Below are 23,223 nucleotides of genomic sequence, written 5' to 3'. Positions count from 1 at the left end.
TCATCATCTATAAAATAATGATAATTGTCACCTAATTTACAAGCTTATTGTTGGAATTAATGGATATACAGCCATATAGAGTGTGGCCCCTAACAGACTTTCAATAACTGTGTTTCCTCACCACCCCGATTTCCCACACACACAGAAAAAGTTCAGACATAAACTAAAAAAGACAACTTCAGGGTAGAGAGAGCATTGGGGAAATATAAAAGCAAGGAAAAAAAAAGACTTAGAAGGTTTTATGTGATATATTATGGAACAGAGATGAGGGAGGTTATTAAATCATCAAAATATTTCATTTATTTAGTTTGCTTTCCTGCTCTCTTCTTGACGTTAGTCAACATTAGCTAAAGTAGGGAAGAAGGTATCTGTAATGTATTTTGAGGCCCAGAAAGATAAGTTATTATGGCTGAACAAGAGTACTGTCAAGGGCTCAAGAAGCTGGTAAAATTCATAGCCTGGTTCCCTCCCGTACTTGTATGCACTGAGAAAATAATTTGACACTTCTACACATTAGTTTTTAATCTGTGTAACGGGACTGATAATATGCAGGGTGTCTCAAAACCTGTCATTTTTTTTATTTTGCTTTACATTCTGTAGCACCCTCTAGCGGAGCATACAAAAATAAGCATTGCATTGGTTCTAACTTCAGCGTGCATTGGAATCAGAAGTTTGTTATAACACGAATAGCCAAACCCTACCCCCAGAATTTCTGATTCATAAGGTTTGAGGTGGGGCCTGAGAATCTGAATCGGACAACTTACCAAAAGGTGATGACGATGCTACTGAGGTATCTGGGAAACACACTTTGAGAAACACTGCTCTAAATCCCACCTCCTTCCTGGTGGATGGGTGGGTTTGTTGGTGTGTGTGTGTTGTGTGTGTGTACAGCACAGGCGTATATGATTGATAACTGAAAGGGGTTTAACTTTTGTTGTTTGATTTTGATGTATTCGTACTCATCTGATAAAGATTTTGTGAGGAAGAAAAAAATATCCACATGAAGGATATGAAACAGCATCTAAAATATAGAAAGTATGCAAAAAAACTAAAGATCAGAGAACATAAATTGTTTGTCCAGGGTCTCAGAACTAGTAGACGGTACAACGGGATTAAAAATTAGGTCTCTGATTCCAAAGACATAATAAAGCTTTAGTAGTACCACTACAGAAAATAGGGTGCAAATGTACATATCTAATAAAAATTTTGAAAGAAAAAGATCAGTTTCCAGTACCAGGGTCCAAGTTCTTATGGTCTTTACTGACTAAACAGCCATCTGTATTTTCCGCCTTTTTTCTGAGCATTTGAAAAGGTGCACAGAAAGGGTTAGGATCTTAATCAGCATTGGTGCCTGGGGTCATTCATCAATTCTGACACCTCCCCCCACCCCACCCCCCCCCCAAAAAAGCAAGGAAGGCGGGGGATGGAGAGATTTTTTTTTTTTAAGGAGGAAATGAGAAAAAAAACATTTAGATCTAGGGCCATAGTCCCCTGCCTGTTAGAGCTGTTTATAGAAGTTAATTTGATTTTCCCTAGCAATGAAAGATATGCGTGATCCCAATAGATTGGAGAGTTCAGCAAATCAGGAAGGGCGGGGAACAAAAATCCCATCATTCCAGGGACCAAACAGCCAATCCTTTGCTGGGATTTGGCGGCACCTGGTGGCAGACTCAAAGAGGTATAAACCTCAGAGAACTTTCTGGAAAATTAACTGAGTGCGTACCTGCCTGAAGATCAGGACACTGTGCTTGGAGATCAGGACAAAAAGGGTAAGAGAGCCTCAGCCATCACAAGAATTCGGAGTCCGTAGTGAAGAGGAAGGCTATCGTACATATTCTCAGCAGAAAATTTTGTTTGTGCCAGGAGAATTGCACGTAACTTTGGAGGGGTGAGGGAGGGAACAGGGAATAAGGAGGAGAAAGATACTAGAGGACAGGAAAGAAGCTGCTCCTTGTAATTGCTAGTATGGTAATGCGAGGGTTTGGCTCTTAACCGTCGGAAGGCTATAGTTTACGACAGGAATGTGGTATGGAGAACGTGGGAAGTTTATTTTTAGGGTCTAAAATTAAATTGATAGGGGAGACCGAAATATTTCTAGCAAGGGCCTTGTATTCCTGTGGTTGTCTTGGCTTAATTATTTTTCTTTTCATTAGAACAATTTTCAAACATAAAACGAGAGAATGCTCCGTATAGAGCGCGCACACGCGAATACACGCACGCGCACGCACGCACGCACGTCCTCGCTCCGGGACACGCACCGACCCCAACGCTAGGGATACACGCCTGCGCACACCCACCGCCTCCAGCGCCACGAGGGCTGGCGCGCGCACACACCCAAACCCCAAGGCCATACGAGCTCGCCCGCGCACATCCACACTAGCACCCCCACCATGCGCCCGCAGCACCCAGCATCCCCATTCGCATACGTCAAAATCCCCACTCTGCTTTTTTTTTTCTCGAGTTGCGCAAGTGGCTCGGGGGTGTGGCCCCAGATCTGACCTCGCGCTTCCCCACTCGCGGGAATCTTAGATCATTTCCGCCCATCCTGTTTCCGCAGGCCACGTAGACACTTCCTTTTCCAGTGTGTCGTGAGGGGGGGAACCCATAATGCCTCCCGCAGAAAAAAAAAAAAAAAGAACCTCTGGTCAGGGAACTCTGGGTCGTAAAAATAGGCCACGTGAACACCCTGCCCTATAGACTTATGACCCAACGACTGTCGCTCTCCTGGAGGCGGGCTAAGAACCTAAAAGGGCGAACGTCATTGGCCAGAGACTGCACTAAAGGAGGGAGGTGATTGGCTTACTTCAAGCCTTAACCATGAAGAAGCAGGTTGCTAGCACCCCCCTTTACTGCGGCGAAGTGTCATTGCTGACGTGATGGGCCTCGTCCAATCATTTGGTCATGGAACATTCTAAAACTTAGACAAGACGACTGTGATTGGCTGAGGGGCATAAGCCCGCCTCCAGCGTGACGTGTCTGCCTATGGATATCAGTTGCCGGAGAAACCTGGCTTTACTATGGCGGTTGGAGGGACGGCAGTGAGCACACGTCGGCTGCTGGAAAGAACTGGATTCTCGTTTCAGGTTTCGGGGTGGGGGTGGGGAGAAAGGGTTGATGATTTTCTTTTCTCGTCGCGTATATAAACAGGATTAACTAATGGCTTCACAATCGGGCAGAACTGGATTCGGATTCCTATTCGCCAACGCCCAGCTCGGGCTGGCTCCTTTCTGTGTCTCGGTTTCCATGTTTGTAAAAGGGTGATAATAATAGTACCTACCTCAGACGTGTACCTCCGAGGCGTGTACCGTATATTTGTCCGTATAAGGCACTTAATAGGAATCCTGGCTCCGAGAGAGTATTGAGGAGAGAAAAACCCGTGTAACACAATGATAAAAAACAAATTATGTAAATTCATTGTAGTGCTTTTCCTGCCCATCAACTTATCCTCTAGAAGAAATTAGATATGAGAGAGACGTAGCAATCTGTACTGATGAAATGATACGCTGTTTGAGAATTAACTCAAAATAGCGGGGATTGGAATTTTCCATGTTGAAAAGTTTAAAGCGGGGGGCAGGGGGAAGATGGAGAACGAGAGCGAGCTGGAGATGAACCACATGCGATGAGTAGGCCTTGTTTGGATCCCGGTTAAGACAAACCAACTGTAAAAAAAAAAAAAAAAAAACCAACAACAACAAAAAAAAACACCTAAGACGTGTCGGGAAAATTTGAAGACATTTTATATTTGATGCATTTTTAAAGAAGTGATTATATTTTTAGTCGTCATAGTGGTATTGTGGTTATGTTTTCAAATTGTCTATCTTACAGATATACAAAAATACGGATTAAATAAAATATCTGGGATTGACTTCAAAATACGTTGATGACTAGGATTAGTTTTAAAATCTCAGTAGGGGGAGGTGCAGAGGGGTATTTACAAAACAAAATTGGTTCTAAATTAATAATCGTTTAAGCTGGGTGATGGGCATTTAGAGTTCCTTTTATTATTCTGTCTCCTTCGGTGTCTGTTTGAAATTTTCCATAATAAAATACAGAAAGTCATCTATTTGGTGAGCTTTAAAACGGAGTTGGGGGGAGCAGTGGGTGGGGTTATGGATGAAACAAGATGGCCTTCAGTTGGTAATTGTTAAAGCTGGGTGATAGATTCGTATGAGTTTATCATATTCCCTCTACGTTTTTATCCATTTGAAATTTTCCTTAATAAAAAGTAAAAAGCAAAAACAAATTACTTCATCAGAAATCAGGGTAAATGTACAATAAAGTAAATTTGAAAATGTAACCACAAGAAGGAAAAAGAAACACTTGTACATTATTTATCAGCCTTGGTGTCCTTTGTGTGTGATAAAATGCATTGATTGATGAGGAAGAAAACCAGCATCTCATATCTTTTTTATTTTATGCCCTTTCCTGTTCCCTTGTTTGACCTTCTAGGCCATTATCAGAAAAGCTAAGTTTGCTGTATAGTAAGGATCAGAAGATCTGATCCTGATTACAGAATCTTGGGTAAGTGCCTCCCTTCTCCCGGCTTCAGTACTCAAACAAGATAATTTCACATAACCTTAACTGTCCAGGAATATTTTAAAGAATAATAAGTGTTTATCTGGGAAAGTAATCTAAATTCTAAGAAGGGAAGGATGGAGCTGAGTCCGTTGGTGCTTCCAGTATATAAAGTGCCTAAACACAGAGGGCTGTGTAATCTTGATAAAAGATACTACAGTTGATCCCTGATAGTTTCGTACCCACATATTGTTCATACTTCGTGGCATCCCACATACAGCATAATTTAGAGGTTAAGAACAAATACTGACTTTCTGAAATTAAATCCTGGCTCTGCCATTTAACTCTGTGATCCTAGGCAAAATACTTACTTTGTCCCCACATTTCCTCAAAAGTAAAAGATAATAGTTTCTACTATATAGGATTGTTGAGAGGATTACATATAAAGTATTGGGACCCCGCTTGGCACGTGTGTTTGCTTTAATGATAATTATAGCTCTATTAGTCCTTCTGGCACATCCTGTTTTACATGTAAACACTTCTAGAAGCAGTGGATACCTCTTTGGAATTGTGAGAAAAAAATTAATACTGTTGGTTCATTTCCTGATTTTCCAGAAACAGCAGTTACCACTAGAACTGACTTCTGAAATTATGACTTCTGACTTACCTTAAAACTCTAGAAAGATATCAACTATATTGAACATATTTATAAGGGAATTTCCAGGAACTGTAATTTTAACTAGCAAATCATAACCATATTCACTCTAACAGCTTTTGTGTTATCTCTCCTTTGTCTCAGAGTCAAAAAAATACGTTACAAAAAAACGAAGTGTTCCAAAATCTAGAAGAAAGAATTGATAGAAATGTGACTGACACGTTATAGGTGCACTTAAAGGTTTATTCCAACAAACTGTAGATGTTCACACTTATTTGTGACATACCTATACACAAAAATGTTAGCATTTGGAGTTGCATTCTTGAATGGCCCATCACTTGCATGAGATAAAGGAACGTTTTCAGTCTCTCTACATTTTCATTTTCCCATGGAGTCACTATATTTACCTTCTTATTTTTTTCCCCTTCTGAAAGCTAAGTTGCAGAGGAAGGCACTACCTGGTGGAAAAGATTCAATAGATTGGTAGGCACAGGACCCCTTTACAGGAGGCCATTTGGAGAATGATTAAGGGCTAAAGGGAAGGAGGTAGACTGTTAAGCCAATAGGAGTGCCGAGAAGGCAAGAGCCAGGGTAGCCTGAAATGGAGAAAGCGTCAAGGAGAAAAAGGACCTTGACCTGGGCCTTTGAGGTTGGGTGGGACTTTAGAAGAAAAGCCAACCTGAATGGTATGCCTGCAAAGTATATTGTACACTATGATAATTAACTGAAAAGTCCAGCTATATGTGAGATCCACAGATAAGCATAGATCAGAAAATGTTTGTAGATTTTAAATGTGTAGTTTAATATAAATTTTTAGTCACAATATGTGAATACAGTCTCGTAAAACAATTTAAATATTACAGAGTAGGCTGTTTTCTTTTTCTCACCACCCCAATTATCTTACTCTTCTCAGAGTTAACCATTATCATCAATTCTATTTCCTTCTAGATCTAAATTATATATCTGTTTTAAAATGTATATGGATGGATAAAACAATGTTTTGTGTTTTCTTTTACATAAATGTGGTATCACACTCTGTACTCTTCTGCAACTTGTCCATTTGTAGAGTTCTATTTCACAGTGACATTTCTTTAATTAGCATTATACTCCATATTATGGATAAACCACATTCTGTTTTGCCAGGTCACTATCGATAGCACTAGAGGTTGACTCTAGTGTTTTGTTACTTCATAATACTGCATCAAACATCCTTGGAACCCATTTACAAGTGCTTCTCTAATGCAACATTTATCACTTTAAACTCTGATAATTAAACCAACGTGATACTGGTGTGAGAACAAACAATCACTGTGCCAGAACAAATGACCTAGAAAGTGATGCCTTTAAAAATAATAAAAAATAATTGGGAAAAGGGTTCCTTAAAACACCTATATACCAAATAATTGGATAAAGGATGGATTCTTTCATTAATATTAGGAAAAATTAGTTACATATTTGGGAGACACTAAAAATACCAAGAAATTATTTTTAGACAATTGTTTGGGAGCATTTTTCCTAGGCATGACATAAATGCCAAAGTTCACAAAGGAAAAGGTTGACACATTAATGACAGTTTGGAAGAAATATTTCCAACATAACAAAAAAAAGTTAGTACTATTAGGAATCAATAAAAGAAGCAAACAACCTAGTAGAAAAGAGGACAAAACTATTCACGTAAAAAAAAGATACAAATGAATGTGTAAAAAGTGCTCAACATCACAAATTCAAATAAAATATTACATATTAGATTGGCCAAAAATTTTTTTCAAGTTTAATCAGTGTGGGTGAATGAACTTTTGTTTTTGCTGGGAATACAAATTAAAGTGGTTCTTTAGAACTTAAATTTGCCTTTATCGTCAAAGTTATAAATTAGCATGTCCTTTGAAGAGTTGTACCTTCTGAGAATCTATCCTTCTGAAATACTAATACTCTAGTATATCTGTACACTGATGTCTAGTACAGAGTTTCTGTAATCATGGAAGTATTGGAAACAACCTGGATATTCACTAATATGGGACTGGTAAAATGGTGCATGCAGATTATAGAATGATGTGGATATTTAAAGCATGAGCTTGGTATGTGTGCACAGGAGGCCTCTGATAAAGTGGGAAAAGGTACAGAGTAATATATATCTCACCTTTGTCAAGACCAGGGAAATGCATGATAAATATTCACATATGTATAATGCACATTTAGTTTCAGAGGTGTATTATGAAAAGATTTGAAAGCATACACACTCATTCTGGGTTTGAGGTGTTAAGGGGAGAATGCCTGCATCTTCACGTTTTGGTATTTATATAGGTACGTAAAGGAAAGATCGATAAATGGTGCCATAAAAATTGGGGGAAAATACGGATTTTCAGTTCATAACTTATAAAAAGTTCTACGTGGGTTAAGGAATTAAAGCCATAAAAAGTCTTAATTTTTAAACTGAACAGTGAAAGACATTTCATATAAAAGTTAAAAATCTTAACATCAGACACTAAAAGAAAATGGGAAGTATTTGCCCCCAAAATGACAATTCTTGATGTATGAAGAGCTATAAATGTTGAAATCACTTAGGAACTAATATGAAATGCGAGCAAAAACTGAACCCATTTACCAAATTCACAGATTTAAAAGGATAGCCAAATAGCCAGTGCTGACCAGAGTATGAGGTGGGATAGACATTTTTACACACATTTCAAGGGAGGACATTGGTACAACTTTGTGGGAAAGTAATTTGGCAGCATAATTATGCCTCGACTCAACTAAATCTGCATCTGGAAATCTGAGTAATATAAAATGAAGGCAAAAATGTTTTACCTATAGGATAAATGGTGTTGGTTTAGTAAATTGAAGATATGCCCATTTGATGGAATATACAGCTATCATGATGTATGCATGTTAGAGCTTGACTCAGATGGGGAAATAACTTGTAATAGCAAATTTTAATAGGGAAGGTCTGGTTTTATATCCAGTATGAGCTCACCTCTTTAAATTGTACAGAAATTAGGAAACTAAGGCAAACATACAAATGTGTTTTTGCAGCATCTGGCATACCCTAGAACTGACCTGTAGGGAACAAGTGGAAAAATTTGATGACTTGTCCCTAAATTGTACCTCCATTTCCTCCATTACTTGAATCACCTCATTTTGATTCACTGTTGTACACCCACTGGGGATATGTGTTGCTGCAAAAAGTGCAAGATATGTATGACACAATACCTATGGCAAATAGAAATTAATGATATTACTCCATAAGTAAAACTGGCACATGAAATATTTAAATACTAAGCTCTGGAGTACTAACAGCTTCGTGTGGTATTGGATAAGGGAGAGAAACAAGGACTAGAGTAGTTAGTAGAGATTTAAAGAGGAAATGGGGCTTTCGTGGTATGTAGATGAGGGAGACAAAGAGAGGAAGCATGATTGGAGCCAAAAGTAGGTTATGCTAAGCCAGTAAACAATGTTAGTAAAGCCTGAAAGAGTAGAAACTGAGAGATTCAGTTTAAAACAGCTCAAAATAAAGCACTATATAGTGCCAGCCATTTTAATGAAGGGGCACAGCACATCTGTCACCTGTCCATGGAGCAATGTAAGCTGGAAAGGGAGCTGTGGAGTGCAGTGACCTGAGTAAAGCTATCCAAAAACGTATATTTTCATGTAGGAACCAGGCATGAAAAGGGTGGGTATTCCCTTTTGATATCTGGTTTTTGACTCCCAGGTAATAGCTGCTTGATGTGTAGGATACCCAGCTACTGAGACAATTCTTTAGAAAGGCTGCTTTCCTGGCTGTATTCACTTGGTACAAACCTCGACTAATGGTGCAGGTATTTTCCTGTTCAATGTCATATTTCATTCAGCTTGGGGCTTTGTATAGATGATAGAAATATTTATCGAGAATGATAAACCCCGTTTAATGAGAGCCAGGTAAAATTCCTTTTTGTAATTTTATGCATGTACACACAGTTGATGCCAAAGACGTACAGTAGGCTCCGCTATCATTCTCAGGTTCCTTCTCACTAAAGGAATTGCTGATGACCAATGTGGCTTCCCAAGGACTTGCTGTCCAGCCTGGCTCTACTATGCATTTTCTATAAGTCTGGTTGACACTAGACCATCTTGCTTTCTTTAGTTTGAATATTAACTATCCCCTTGTTTTGTGGAAACTGTACTGTATTATCCCCAAGGTGGTTTAAGAAACATTTTGTAAGTGTGATAGCTTTCAATATACTGTCCTGACACACTGGCTACTTATCTTTCACAGGATATGTCTGTATATCCCTCTCAGAAGGCTTCAGATTCTCACAGGTTCAGTGTCTGTATTCACAGGTTTTAATGCTCACTGAGGGCCACTGTTACTCTTTAATTTCTGCTCAGAGCTTTTTGTCCTTTCAAGTAGAGGGTATTATTTGCTTAGTGAAAGTGCTAGCACCCAGGCCTCTTTTCCTAATAACTGGTTTCCCTCATTCAGGGCTGTAGTTTTTTAGCATTGCTTACCTCTTATTCCCCTGTCAGGACTTCCCTGACTCCTGCCCACATTTTAACAGATAGGGAGGGTATATTCTGTGGGTGAAAGTTGTAGTTACTGGAAAAACCTGCTTTAAGGGTGGTCTGCTATTCCTGGTTCTTTCCCAGCGGTTACTCTGATTTTAACAGTCTGATATTTATCCATCTAGATAACTTTCCTGTACATTTATACACATTGTGGTTTAAAACAAATTGGATCATACTGTTCATAAGAGCTGAGACTGATGCTTATTTCTCTCCCTGTGCTATCTCTTTGAGATCCTATTGTACATATTATGTAACCTGCCTGTTTACCTAGTACATGATCGATCTTTATATGTCAGTACGTGAATCTCTGCCAAATTCATGTAAATGTGCCTTCATAGTGTACATACATAATAATTTATATTACCATTTCCCTATTGAAGAATATTTAGGTGTTCCCATTTCTTCAGTATTAAAAACACCACTGAAATGAACATCTTTGCGTGCATGTTCACATGTGCAGGTATACCTGCAAGGCACTATGCTAGCTGTTCAACCACATATCTTAAGAACCTGTAAAGGAGGGCAACGGGTAATTTACCACATTCCATAGATGAGGGAAAGGTTAGAGCTCACATATCTTGCCCAAGGCTTCACAACTCATAAATGGCATAGCCTAATTGAAGTAGAAGTATGTCTGACAGCAGAACTCATTTTTTCTCTGATGCCACAATTATAAGTTGCATGTCTATAAATTAGTTTTTTTTTTTTTTTCCTTATATTTCACAAAAGTTCATCTTCATTGCAGATACCTACTTTTCCTTTCTAGGTTGTGTCTCCCACCTCAGCCATCCAGACCATCCTAGAAGTTCTGTAGGATTCCATCTGGGAAAACACTAGGAGTTCTTGGAAGAGCAAGAAAGAAGAGGATTGTGTAAGTCAAAGGCATGGTTGTATCTGTCACACCGTAAGAATCAGAACAATGATTTTTTCATCTTATTTTACCAGCTTTCTCTGCTGTATTTTACACTGTAGATTATTCCTTTCTTTCCTTGAAACTCTCAACTTCTTTGGCTTCCAAAATAACATTCTTCTAATTCCCCTATGGCTGCTCTGACCATTTTCATTTATTTGTGGTCTCTCTGCTCACCCCTTCTTTCCTAGGTTTTCCAAGAATCCCATACTTGATTCAGTTTTTCTTCCTCTATTCTCCATGAATGATTTCATCGACTCTTAGTTTCCTCTTCCAGCTGTATGATTACTCTCAGATCTCCATTTTTGGCTCTGAGCTCTCACCTGAGCTTTAAAGTCACATGTTCAACTGCACACCTCACACTTAATAGATCCAGTACTGAACTTCTTTCCTCTCTAATCCATCTCCTCCTCCTCTTGATGCAGTCTCATTTGGTGATAATACTAATGACCTAATCACCCATTCTCAGACCCTGAAGTTATCAATAGCTTCTCCCTCACCAGTTTATCACCTCCAACAAACTATTGCTGAAAGTGGTGTCATGTATCATTTCTTGTTTGCTCTCAAAGTATTCTGTGCCTATAACTGTTGTACAAACCTTGCTTTATTTTTAATTTATTTTTAATTGTAGAAATTAGACATTTATATACCTTACAGTGTGATCACCACAATAAGTCTAGTACCCATCTGGCACCATACAGTTATTACATTATTATCGACTGTATTCCCTATGCTGCATTTTACATCCCTGTGACAAATTTTATAACTGGCAGTTTGTACTTCTTAATCCACCTCATCTTTTTCACTCATCCCCCCACCCCCTCCCATCTGGCAGCCATCCGTTCTCTGTATCTATGAGTTTGTTTTTGTTTTATTTTATTTTGTTTTCTAGATTCCACATATAAGTGGAATAAAATGGTATTTGTCTTTCTCTGACTTTTTAGCATAATAACCTCCAGATTCATCTGTGTTGTCACAAATGGTAAAATTTTCAATTTTTTTTATGATTAGCAACTATTCCATTGTATATACATACCACATCCTCTTTATCCATTCTTCTTTCTATGGACGCCTAGGTTGCTTCCATATCTTGGTTATTGTAAGTAAGGGTGCAGTGAAAATAAGGGTGCCTATGTCTTTTCAAATTAGCGTTTTCAATTTCTTCCGATAAATACTCAGAAGTGAAATTGCCGGGTCATATGGTAGTTCTATTTTTAATTTTTTGAAGAATCTGCATACTGTTTTCCATAGTGGCTGTACCAGTTTACAATCCCCCACTAACGTTACCGTTTTATAATTGTCACTTTAGATGTTTGACTCCCTAGCGCCTAGCATAGTACCTGTTCCGAAGCAGATACACATTAGTGTATGATGAATGTGTGAAATGCCTATTTCCTATGATTTCATTGCCGATTCCAAACTAACCATCAAAAACCAGTGCCCTTATTAATTCAGTAATTACCGAGGCTTAAACTTGCAGAGCCACTTTTAACTCCTCCCTTTCCTTCATTTACCAGGTCTATATTCAGTTTCCATTGAGTTTGTCATCAACTCATTTTGCTTCCCATCACCTAAATTAATCTTTCTTAATTCTTTCAATTTGCCATTTTTCCTGTTCAGAAGTCTTGAATTTTAATTCCACTGCCTTTTGTCATTTCTTCCCCATTTAATTCCTTCTTTCTCCAAAATTATATTCCTGTCTTTTGAGTGTTATCAAAAAACTAATTTATGGGCAGGTCTGATGAGTGATTGGGTGGGGTGAGAGTAGTGGGTGGTAGTGAGGGTCAAAGGGGGGGGGAGATAGTAGGTGACTTAGAAATGGGCTTGAAATGGGATTTGAAATCCAGATTCCAAGAGAATAGCATGTTTTGTGCTTTGATGAGCCTTTATGAAGTGTGGTGTGTTAAAGGTCACCATAGAAAACAACCAAGTAAATACTTTATGTATTACAGTGGTTGAAATAAAAACAGGGTTGAATGAGTTCCAGAAAGCAGGGTTCTCAAACTCGTGGACAACAATCTGCAGAAGAAGACAATTTCAAAAAACCAACTAGAAGCAATATGCAGAGAAGTAAGATGAGAGGAGCCTCCTCAGGAAAGAAGACCTCTGGTCCACAGCAGAAGAATCTGGATCCGGCCCTTCCAGGCCGATGGGGGGGTCGCTCCACAGAGAACCCCCCTTCAGGATCCGTGAGGAAGACAAGGAAGAACAAACAGAAAGCTCCTGGAAACGGAGATGGTGGCAGTACCAGTGAAGCCCCTCAGCCACCTCGGAAGAAAAGGGCCCGGGCTGACCCCACTGTTGAAAGCGAGGAGGCTTTTAAGAATAGAATGGAAGTTAAAGTGAAGATTCCCGAAGAGTTAAAACCATGGCTTGTTGAGGACTGGGATTTAGTTACCAGGCAGAAGCAGCTGTTTCAACTCCCTGCTAAGAAAAATGTTGATGCTGTTCTGGAAGAGTATGCAAATTGCAAGAAATCGCAAGGAAATGTCGATAATAAGGAATATGCAGTGAATGAAGTCGTGGCAGGAATAAAAGAATACTTCAACGTGATGTTGGGCACTCAGCTGCTCTACAAATTTGAGAGGCCCCAGTATGCCGAAATTCTCTTGGCTCACCCAGATGCACCGATGTCCCAGGTTTATGGAGCGCCACACCTACTGAGATTATTCGTAAGAATCGGAGCAATGTTGGCATATACGCCCCTTGATGAGAAGAGCCTTGCATTATTGTTGGGCTACTTGCATGATTTCCTGAAATATCTGGCAAAGAATGCTGCATCTCTGTTTACTGCCAGTGATTACAAAGTGGCTTCCGCTGAGTACCACCGCAAAGCCCTGTGAGGGTCTACTGACCACTCACTGTTATGTCTGATATCTATAAACACTTTTTGTTCTTAGTCTTTTTCTTGTATAATTGATGTTCTTTAAAATTGTTAATGTATAACAGGGCTTATGTTTCAGTTTGTTTTCTGTTTTGTTTTAAGCAGAAAATAAAAGGAGCGCAAGCTCCTTTTCTCATTTCAAAGTTGCTACCAGTGTATGCAGTAATTAGACAAAGAAGAAACATTCAGTAGAACATTTAATTGCCTAGTTGACAACATTGCTTGAATGCTGGTGGTTCTATCCCTTTGACACTACACAATTTTCTAATTATGTGTTAATGCTACGTGACAAAATGCCCTGATTCCTAGTGCCAAAGGTTCAACTTAATGTATATACCCGAAAACCCATGCATTTGTGCTCTTGTTTATCGTGCTTGAAGTAAAACAGCCCATCCTCTGCAAGTCCATCTCTGTTGTTCCTTAGGCATTCTACCTTTGCTCAAATTGTTGAAGGATGGTGGTTTGTTTCATGGTTTTTGTATTTGAGTCTAATGCACGTTCTAACATGATAGAGGCAATGCATTATTGTGTAGCCACGGTTTTCTGGAGAAGTTGCTATTTTAGGAATTGTATTTCAGATCTTAAATAAAATTTGTTTCTAAATTTCAAAGCAAGTAATTTGCAGTGTGTCTTTAATGTTACTGAGGCTTACAAGTCAGCAGGCTCAGGAAAGATCTAGGTGGTATCAAAGGAGAGCTCTGACTCTTACTCAAAGGATTCCTTTTTCTTTTGGGTGTGGCAGCCAGGAGCATCTGGTCAGGCCAATTCCCCTCCTCTGCCCTTTCTTTCAGTGTGGCTTCTCAAGGTGGGGTCACTTTCCAGTGCTGCTTGGAAGAGGGTTTTGTTTCCCAATGCTCCTTGTCCCTATAGGTTGAGCTGGGAGAGCATAGTTAGTGGTCACTGTAGAAGTCCCTTAACACTTAACGCTTTGCTCTTTACCGCCAGAGGAAGCCTGAGTGCACCCTTCAGTATTACTTCACTCAGAAATACTTGTCGATTTGGGGCCAAGGACAGCAGTTTCCCCTAGTTCCAGTATTAATGTTATGTTCCCTGTTTTTATAATCCCTTGGACATAGCATCGGGAATCCTAAAGTAGGGGATCTTTGGAGAAGAGGGATAGGATAGTGTTGGATGCCTGTGCTTATGAATCTGTCTTCTATGGAAGTTTCCCAGTCAAACCAAGTTTTTTTCATAACAGAATTTTATATTTTTTATTTTTCAATTATAGTCGACATACAATATTAGTTTCAGGTGTACAACACAGTGATTAAACGTATTTTACGAAGTGATCACCACAATGTTTAGTGACCATCTGTCACTGTACAGTTATTACAGTATTAATGACTATATTCCCTATGCTGTACATTTATATCCTTGTGACTTATTTTATAACTGGCATTTTGTACTTAATCCCCTTCATCTGTTTTCTCCATTCCCCCACCCCTCCCACAATTTTTTACTTCTTTAGCAAAAGAAATATTACATGGTTACTGCAAAAATTTTAGAAAATACAGTAAGAACAAATATGGAAGAATCCTATATAATCCTACTGAACCAGTCAGGGTCCCAGCAGCAACTAAATGGAACTCAAAATAGATGATTTGAGGGGTTTAATGATTTTTTTTCCCCAAGTTGTCAGCAGGGGAGTAGGGTCATGGTGTGTATTAATCTGCTAAGGCAATCACATTAAAGTACTACAGGGTGGGTGGCTTAAACATTTATTTTCTCATAGGTTCTGGAGGCTAGGAATCTGAGATACAAGTGTCAGCAGGGATGGTTTCTTCTGAGGCCTCTTTCCCTTGGCTTGTCGATGGCCACCACCTTCCTGTAACTTCACATGGTCTTTTCCTCTGTGCCTTTGTCCTAATCTTATAAGAACCCAGTCATATTGGATTAGGGCCCACCCTAATGACCTCATTTGAACTTAATTACCTCGGTGAAGACTCTCCAAATACAGTCAGGTTCTGAGGTACTGGAGTTAAGATTTGAACATGAGAGTTTGGAGGTGACACAATTCAGCCTCTAACATGGTGTTGTTATCTCTAGGCAAAGAGTAGGAGGGGAGGAAATGGGAGGAGGGAGTAGGGGGGACGAGTAGGAGGGGGAGGGGTTACTGGAATGGTAGACAGTTGTGATCTTCAGGATGCAGTCAGCTCAGAGACCTTGAAGAGAATGGAGAATCCAGGACAGGGGTGGGGGGATGCAGAGATAAATACCTGACCTTACTCTTCCCTACTTTTTATCTCCTGCTGGGTATTTCCCTTTGGCCAAACTGGAAGCCAAAGGGCAAGGAAGACCTTTAATGTAGTCTACATACACTCAGCAAGGAGGAAGAGTGGATCAGAGACAAATGAATAACTATAGTTCCTACCTTGCCATTTAAGAATTGTGTCCTCTTTGGGACTTAGGGCCTGCTGCTAGATGAGTTCTTAAGAGGACAATTGTGAAACAGCTTGTGACACTCATTAAACACTACAAAGGTCTGTTTCCTTTGTTATTGAAACTTTGAATAGGAGGCCTAGCAAACAGATGGATCTTAGCTCACATGCCTGAGCATAGTAGAGATGTCCCATTTTAAAACTACCTTTAAATGAACATAAATATGACCCTGAGAACTAACCGTAGGGTGTTGGTGGGACAGCCACTTCAGTTACTCCTGGCGATTCCCATCTCCATTAGCTATACAAGCATCCTATGGTGTTATCTAGCACCAAAGCCTGAGGAGTTCCCCACTGTCATCAAATGTCTGTCCACACTGGTTAGGGATGAGATGCTCGTTTACTGAACTGGCACGGCATCTTCAACTTCCTTGTCCCTGCTGCTTTCATCCAACGCTCTGGGTAGGGGAATCTTTGGCAAAACTAGGTGCCCAGCTTCCTTGAGCCCATCAGAGTTTCCCCTAGATCCTGATAATGGAGAAATACTCATGTTTCCATTACTGGACGGACCCACAAACTCTGACCTCTGTTCTCTTAATGTCCTCAAAATGTCCTCCATTCCCATCCAGAGACATCTGGCTTGATTTTGTCAAGGAATATAATCCTTTTCACAATTAAAAAACAAAACAAAACAAAACAAAACACTGGCTTCTAGCAGCTTCTACTTCCAGCTCTGCCACAAACTTCCCTCTCCTGGGTCTCTGCAGGAAATGGGAGAAAAAGATAAGAACATAGTACACATGTTAGCATCTCAATGACTGATATTTCAATAATTTCCAGTTCATAATTGCTTTCTCTTTATTTGATTTCTTGTTAATTGTTTCATTTTAAATAAAAACAGCTTAGGAATATTCAGGAGAGGCCTAAAGTGCTTTATTAGGACCTAAACCAGGCCATCCTATTGGTAAAAAGAGCAATCATAGTAAGTGTACCCATACTATTACTCGAATCTCTTGATTTAGCAAGGTTTTCTATAAACAACACAGATAATGTAGTTTCATCTAGCTATCTAGATGCCTAAATGGCTTTCCTTCTAAAACTAAAGGGTGGTTTTGAAATACTGGATACTGACTCTATGAGATTCAGCACCTAGCTAACATGATGGGTCCATAATAAATAGCTATTATAATTGTTATTTATTATTTTCATCAATGTAATTAGCAACATAAAAAAGCCTGTTTTCCATTCAGGAGAATATATGTGGATTGGTATAGAAGCATGTTATGAAATAACCCCATTGACACCCATAAAACACCTAAAAAGTAAAGAAGGTAGCCATTAAATATAAGACTTGTCTTGCCTTAGACAAGTTTCTGGCACAAAATAAATGTTCAAAAATGATAATTCTCCATTCAAAAAGGAAAGGGTGAAAAATATATTACTAAGACCTGTGGTTCTCAGCCTGAGGTCCTCAGACTCAAGGTCTTTAAAAATACTATTAGGAATTACAGCGCTCTTTTCTCTCTTCTTTTTTCCTTAATTCATTAATTCATTATGAAGGTAACGCTTAGCTGAGCTTTCTGTAGAACTGAATGAGATAATAAATTTAAGAGTGCATTATGAATTGTGAACTACAATAGTAATCATGGTTAACATTTGCTTCCTTATAGAAATGTCAATTATCAGTTGTGTACACAATTTTTTTGAAAAAAATTTCCAAAATGTAAAAGTCTGTATGAGAGGCTAGAAGTTGGAAATAGTCACGATTTTGTCTTGAAAATGTAAATTTAGATAAAATATTTAGAAAATTCATAGAATAAGCACTAAAAGATTAAAAACAATATATAAATTCTAAAATTCCAAAGAAAACGCCATTGGTCTAACAGAAGGCAGGAAAGGAGAGGAGGGGAAGGATGCAAAGAAAAAAATATTGTAAACAGAAAACACAAAGGAAGGTAGAAATACATCTGCGACATCTCAATAGTCATAATAAATGTACATGGATTAAACTCATATTAAAAGAAAAACCTTAGATGGGATTTTTTTCAAAGCACAATCCAGTTTCATGATTCTTTTCAGAGATGCTCTAAAATTATTCAGAAGAGTTCAAAATTTAAAAAATGGAAAAACATAGTATATGTTTTATATTTAATGTATAGGCAAATAAAGTTAGTATAGCAAAATTAATACAGGCCTTTTGAGCCACTCTTCTCTTGCTCAGGCCCACTTCCATGTCTGGAAGTGTACTTTCCCTTCTAATAAAGCTTTTCTGCTGTAAAAAAAAAAATGCAAAAACATTAGCAGTGTTCACCCACAGGGGCAAGGCACATCACGGACACCATACCAAGCAGATGTATTCTACATACTAACAAGAACTGCTGAGATACCATTGAAATGCAACTTTGCTTTTGTCTAATACTGTACCTTTAAAGTTCTTCCCAGGCCCCATGGCTTTGCTACTCACTCTGAAGGACCCTACAGTCACTTTAAACCACAAATTAAACCTCAATTCAGTGATTAGCACCCCTAGTTCCAAATAAAGGACTCTCCGAACTTGATTTAGAGTTAACCTTCTCTTCTCCATCAGCCAGCACCAACTTAAGGTGGACCTCCCACTTTTGGGGGAAGGGATGTGCTGGATTTCTTCTCTTTCCCCATGCTCTCCAGCTTGCTCATTTTGACTTCAGGCCTGTCTGGGATTGAAGTGTGGGGAATAAGCAGAAGTTCTTGACTGGTCATACAGTTAAGTCAGCTTCGTGCTCTCTGGGTCTATCTTATGTTTCAAGCTCTTTCTCATCTGGGGCTCCCCATATCAAAACATTCTATCATTTGTTTCCTCTTTAGCTCAGGGTTTTCCCGTTTCTCTGGTGGAATCCATAGCACTCCCAAACAGTTCTTTTCAGCAGGCCCCTCGATACCAAGCAGCTTGCTCTCCTGCATGGCCCACTCTCAGTACATGAGAAACACCCATATATCTTTGGCCCCCAGCAAACGGCATATGCAGACATTTCAATTCAGTCACCGCTCCTTTGCTCCCACCATCACCACAGCCGCGTTCTCTAGCCCAGAAGATTTCTCCTGCTGGAGTCAGATTCCATTTCACTGTGCCTCCAAACTCCAGAAGATACATACCAAGCTTCAAGGGCTCCAGCTGAAGCCTTGGGGTGAAGGGGAAAGTACCCCAACTCTTCCCCCTTAGGAGCCTACTTCAAAGAAATCCTCACAAAAATTCCTTCTCTATATCTCCTCTCTCGAACTTTTTAAATCCTCTTTATAAATTGCTTGGTTATTTCCAATAAAAACCTGGCTTTAGAATTTCATATTTACTATATCTTGGTGCATAAGAAGAAACTTCCAATTTAACATCCTGTCATGCAAATTTAAAACACCCAATTTCCCAGTACTGGAAGGTCATCATCTAAAGTTAAAAAAAAAAACAAAGGTTGAGTATGAGCTTTGGAGTGTGACAAACCTAGGTTAGAAAACAGGCTCTGCAACTACTAGATTTAGGGCCTCAGAAATACACTTAACCCCTGAGTTGTTTCTTCTTTGTTTTAGGGAAATATAGCTACCTACCTCACAGGATTGTTATGGGAAGGAATTAAAGAGAGAACCGACCTAAAATAACAGACGCTGCATCTGGCTTTTAGTGGGAACTCAAGCAAATGTCAGTTCCCTTCCCACTCTCCCTCTTCCCGTCTTTGAAAAATATGTCTTCGACACACTACCATAAAGAGCGTTTGTAAAGACAAGAAGGGCAAACCAAGGGATGACCTTCAGTGCCATTTCTGTATTCCAAAATAAGTTATCTGATGGATACAGTGTAGGAAAAGGAGTAATATACCACTCTCTGGAGTTGAAGTTAGGGGACACAACTGTCATGCTATGTAACTGATTCATGCGTTTCCTGAACCTTAATTTTAGCTTCTAGGTTAAAAATCAATAAAGCAGATGTATTTAAAAGCTCTAGAACTTTACACTGGGGGGGTCTACCGCCAAACTCATCAATAGCTACAGACCTGGTAAGATCCTTCCCCTCTTCTGACTTTATCAAAGATGGTAAAATGGCTGATATTATTTAATACATGAGACACTAAGTCATCTGTATAATAATTCATATAAATCTCACAACAACTCTAAGAAGTAATGTAATTATACCCATTTTAGAGAATAACAAAAGCCAAGGACACACAGCTAAAAGTGGTAGACCTGAAACTTGAAACCAGTTAAGCTCTTCATTACTAGACTATACCATCCTTTAAAGAAAAATAGTACAGCTACTGAGAAATAAATGAGGCCTCATCTGTGAATGCACCCTGACCCTACATATCACTTCAGGCCCTCCTAGAAGCAGATGCCAAGACAAAATTAGACATGCGAGACTGGGGAAACACCTACAAAAAACAAAGGGAACAGGAGATAGGGAGAGCCTTCACCTCTGTGAAAAGACAGAAGAAGGAAGATTAGGAAAACCCTGCAGTGCAATGAGAAAGTCTGCGCCAGGCCATAGGGGGCACCGTACAAGCAAAGATTAAAGGAGTCCTCCAACAAGCAGAAATGGTCTGGCTCTAGCAGACCAACCATGCTTAATTATGGTGTGGGAGCAGGCTGGGGAAAGTGTGGCCTTAGCAGAAATGTCAAAGAGATCCAAAGGCTCTTCTGAGGAAATATCTGAGCTGTGTGACTCCACAGCCACCACAGACCTAGCGATTTTTTTCATCCACATATCTTCTACAGACTGGGTCCCTGAGTGTTTTCAAAGGACCCTGCACCTGATCCCTCTCTGCTTCCTCACCACAGGGACACCCACTCTCATGCACTGTCTCCTCAGAGCAAGGGCATCCTGGTTAGCAGGGGGCTCTCTCCCCAGGGTCCTGTACCCTCAATGCTTTCTGCTCCGGAGTTAGCCAGGCAAGTCACCTTTCGGACATGTGACGGAGATACCAGCCTTCTACCCGGGCACAGAGTTGGGGAGGGGCCCAGAGAACCAGGCTCTGGATGCTGCTGACCCTCCACCATCAATGCCTTCAAAAGCACCTTCACACCAATTCACAGCCTGATGGCCCTGGACCCCAAGTCATGGGCTGGACTTGCAGTGCAGAGGGGTGTTCACATAAGTGGCGACACCTTCCCTTTTCTCCTGAATTATAGGACCAAATGCCTTTGCAAGCTCCCTGTACCCGGGGTCTCCTGTGCCTCTGGGCCTGGGCTGACGCAGACATCACAAGCACTGCACCTGGCACACACAGAGCTAAAGTCACCACAGAACCACCAGAACAGGCGGGGGCACATCCGAGGCCCTTCTGGAAGTCTGAGCAAGCTGGGTAGGAGAGGGATGGGTGAGGTCTAACCTCATTGAGGGGGGCAGGGCTACTTCACTGGACTGTGGGAGAAGGGCTTCAGCCTCAAGTTACCAAGTCAGACCCAGGTCAGGCCCAGGCCCATCTGCTTGCTCAAAGACGATCCTAACCAATGTTTCCAGTTAGGAATCCTTGGGGCTTTATCTCCTCCCGTACAAAAAGTTTCTCAAAAGAGAAAGGGAGGAGGGAAAGGCAAAGTGCTCTGACCTGCGACGGGGACAGTCATCATCCTTCAGATAAGTATTTCCAGGACAGCCTGACCATCAGCCTGCTGCAGGCTGGAGCAGAGAAACCGAAGTCAGACCACCCTGGAGAGGGAAATGATTGGGGCGAGCCCTTCCACATCCTGCCTGAACATCAGCCCTCTGAGCGCCAGGGGCCTGGAGTCATTTTGTCTTGTAAAACTGCCACAGTGAGATCAGTGACCCTGATCTGGCTCCAGCTGGAATCCAGCCCCACCAGCAACCATCAGGCTGCCATAATCTTGAGGACTGGTCTGGAGACATGAAGATCCCCCAAAACGATATCACAGAGAAAACAAAAAGTCAAGAGCACATCCATTCTTGCTTTGCTTTATAGAAACAAATTTTCTTGTATTACACTTATCACTTTTTGTTTATAATTTTTAAATTTTTTTTTACTGCTTTAGAAAGGCATTTCTTCCTCAAATTCTTATGAATATTTTCATATGGTTTCTTTTTCTCACTTTATTGTTTACACTCCCTCTGGGCACACAGAAAACTACACTTCCCAGTCCCACGGCCACCACCAACCCTTGCTGTTAGGTGAGGCCACATGACTTGTTTGGACCAATCAGCTGTACACAGCAGTGACTTACGCTATTTCTAGGCTAATGTTACATTAGAAGAGTGGGTGAGAGATTTCAGGACACTCTCCCCTTGCCAGTCACCAGTGATACTCCAGGTTGTGGGGCCTCTGTCAGCCGGCATCCCTAACAGACTATGGGAAGCAGAGCCCCTACCGCTGACCTTCTCAATACACGTTGGAATCAGCCTGTGCTGTGTTAAACCACTGAGGTTTGGAGGTTGTTACATCAGCATAAGGTTAGCCTAACCTGATGGTGTGTCATAATATCAGGAATCTTCTTGTAGAAAAAGACCATCTTTTCCCTACAGGAGAAGAATGGAAAAAAGAATTCACAGTACTCATTTGAGAGCTACATGCATGCCCCTACACATACACACACACACGCACACACACGGCGGGGCAAGAATGCAGGCAATGTGCCCACACAGCAGACGGAGTGTAGGACATGCACACACACACAGCAGGACGAGACTGGGGAATACGCACAGGGCAGGGTAAAAGTATGGGGAAAGTACAAACACACACGGCAGGGCCGAAGTGTGGGGAACACACACAACAGGGAGTGTGGCGAATGCAAACATGGCAGAGCGAGAGCGTAAGGAATGCACACACACAACAGAAAGAGTGTGAGGGAATGAACCCATCATGACAGGGAGAGTGTGAAGAATCAAACAAACACAGCAGGCCGAGAGTGTGGGGAATGGAGTCCCGGAAAGAATTCGCTTCCATGTCTGCCCGCCCCAGGGGTGGGGGCGGGCACCAGCCAGTCCCTCACAGATTTGCAGGGACCCGCCGTGCTTACCTCCTTTCCTCCATTTTTCTCTCGTGGACACGCCCACATCCTCCGCTATAGGAAGCTGGCGCCCTCACGGGTTACCCGCCCACCTCCCGAGAGTTTCCTTTTGCCGCCATTTTCTGAGTCAAAATGGATAGAGGGCGTGGCCGCGGAATCCGCTGACTGCCCTTCCCCCCACCTCCTTTTCTTTTCCAGCGCTTTGCAGGTGCCTCACACCTTCACGTTCTTTTGCAGGGAAGCCAGGCATCTTCTGCCTCTTCCTGTTTCCCTGGGCCAGAGGCCAACCTGCCGTCCATGCAATTGGGAGTGCCCAAACCTAACTGCTGTCCCCTCTCCTCCCTCCCCCGAAAGCCCACCA

At 40.8% G+C, this 23,223-nt stretch overlaps 1 protein-coding gene and 2 long non-coding RNA genes across 7 annotated transcripts in view; 1 reads left to right on the top strand and 2 right to left on the bottom strand.

The window, feature by feature from the left end:
- The window catches only part of LOC111733831, a 42,453-nt gene extending 39,537 nt beyond the window's left edge, over positions 1-2,916 (bottom strand). Inside the window, exon 1 of the long non-coding RNA XR_002778195.1 lies at positions 2,427-2,916. This is a non-coding gene — a long non-coding RNA (uncharacterized LOC111733831). The remainder of the gene's footprint in view (positions 1-2,426) is intronic.
- Positions 1,652-14,113, top strand: MORF4L2 (mortality factor 4 like 2). Of its 5 annotated transcripts, none has more exons than XM_011385082.2 (4): positions 1,652-1,769; positions 4,450-4,521; positions 10,476-10,580; positions 12,572-14,113. In XM_011385082.2, the coding sequence occupies exon 4, from the start codon at positions 12,596-12,598 to the stop codon at positions 13,460-13,462; it is 867 nt and encodes a 288-aa protein (XP_011383384.1). In that variant the 5' UTR covers positions 1,652-1,769; positions 4,450-4,521; positions 10,476-10,580; positions 12,572-12,595; the 3' UTR covers positions 13,463-14,113. The 5 variants fall into 5 exon arrangements, with proteins under 5 accessions (XP_011383384.1, XP_023381717.1, XP_023381718.1 ...); XM_023525949.1 differs by having other exon boundaries at positions 1,653-1,769; positions 10,455-10,580; XM_011385083.2 differs by lacking the exon at positions 1,652-1,769 and adding an exon at positions 2,945-3,083.
- LOC111733832 lies at positions 13,868-22,999 on the bottom strand. Its single transcript, XR_002778196.1, has 2 exons — positions 22,872-22,999; positions 13,868-16,642 (listed from the first exon to the last, which is right to left on the bottom strand). It is a non-coding gene; the product is annotated as an uncharacterized LOC111733832 (long non-coding RNA).
- Between the last annotated feature and the right edge of the window lie 224 nt (positions 23,000-23,223).

This window comes from Pteropus vampyrus, unplaced genomic scaffold (genome assembly GCF_000151845.1).
Source record: "Pteropus vampyrus isolate Shadow unplaced genomic scaffold, Pvam_2.0 Scaffold653, whole genome shotgun sequence".
Lineage (NCBI taxonomy): Eukaryota > Metazoa > Chordata > Mammalia > Chiroptera > Pteropodidae > Pteropus > Pteropus vampyrus.
This window is presented reverse-complemented; position numbering and strand designations above follow the sequence as displayed.

Coding starts and splice junctions, on each gene's coding strand:
- MORF4L2 (XM_011385082.2), top strand. CDS start 12,596: ATGAGTTCCAGAAAGCAGGGTTCTCAAACTCGTGGACAACAATCTGCA.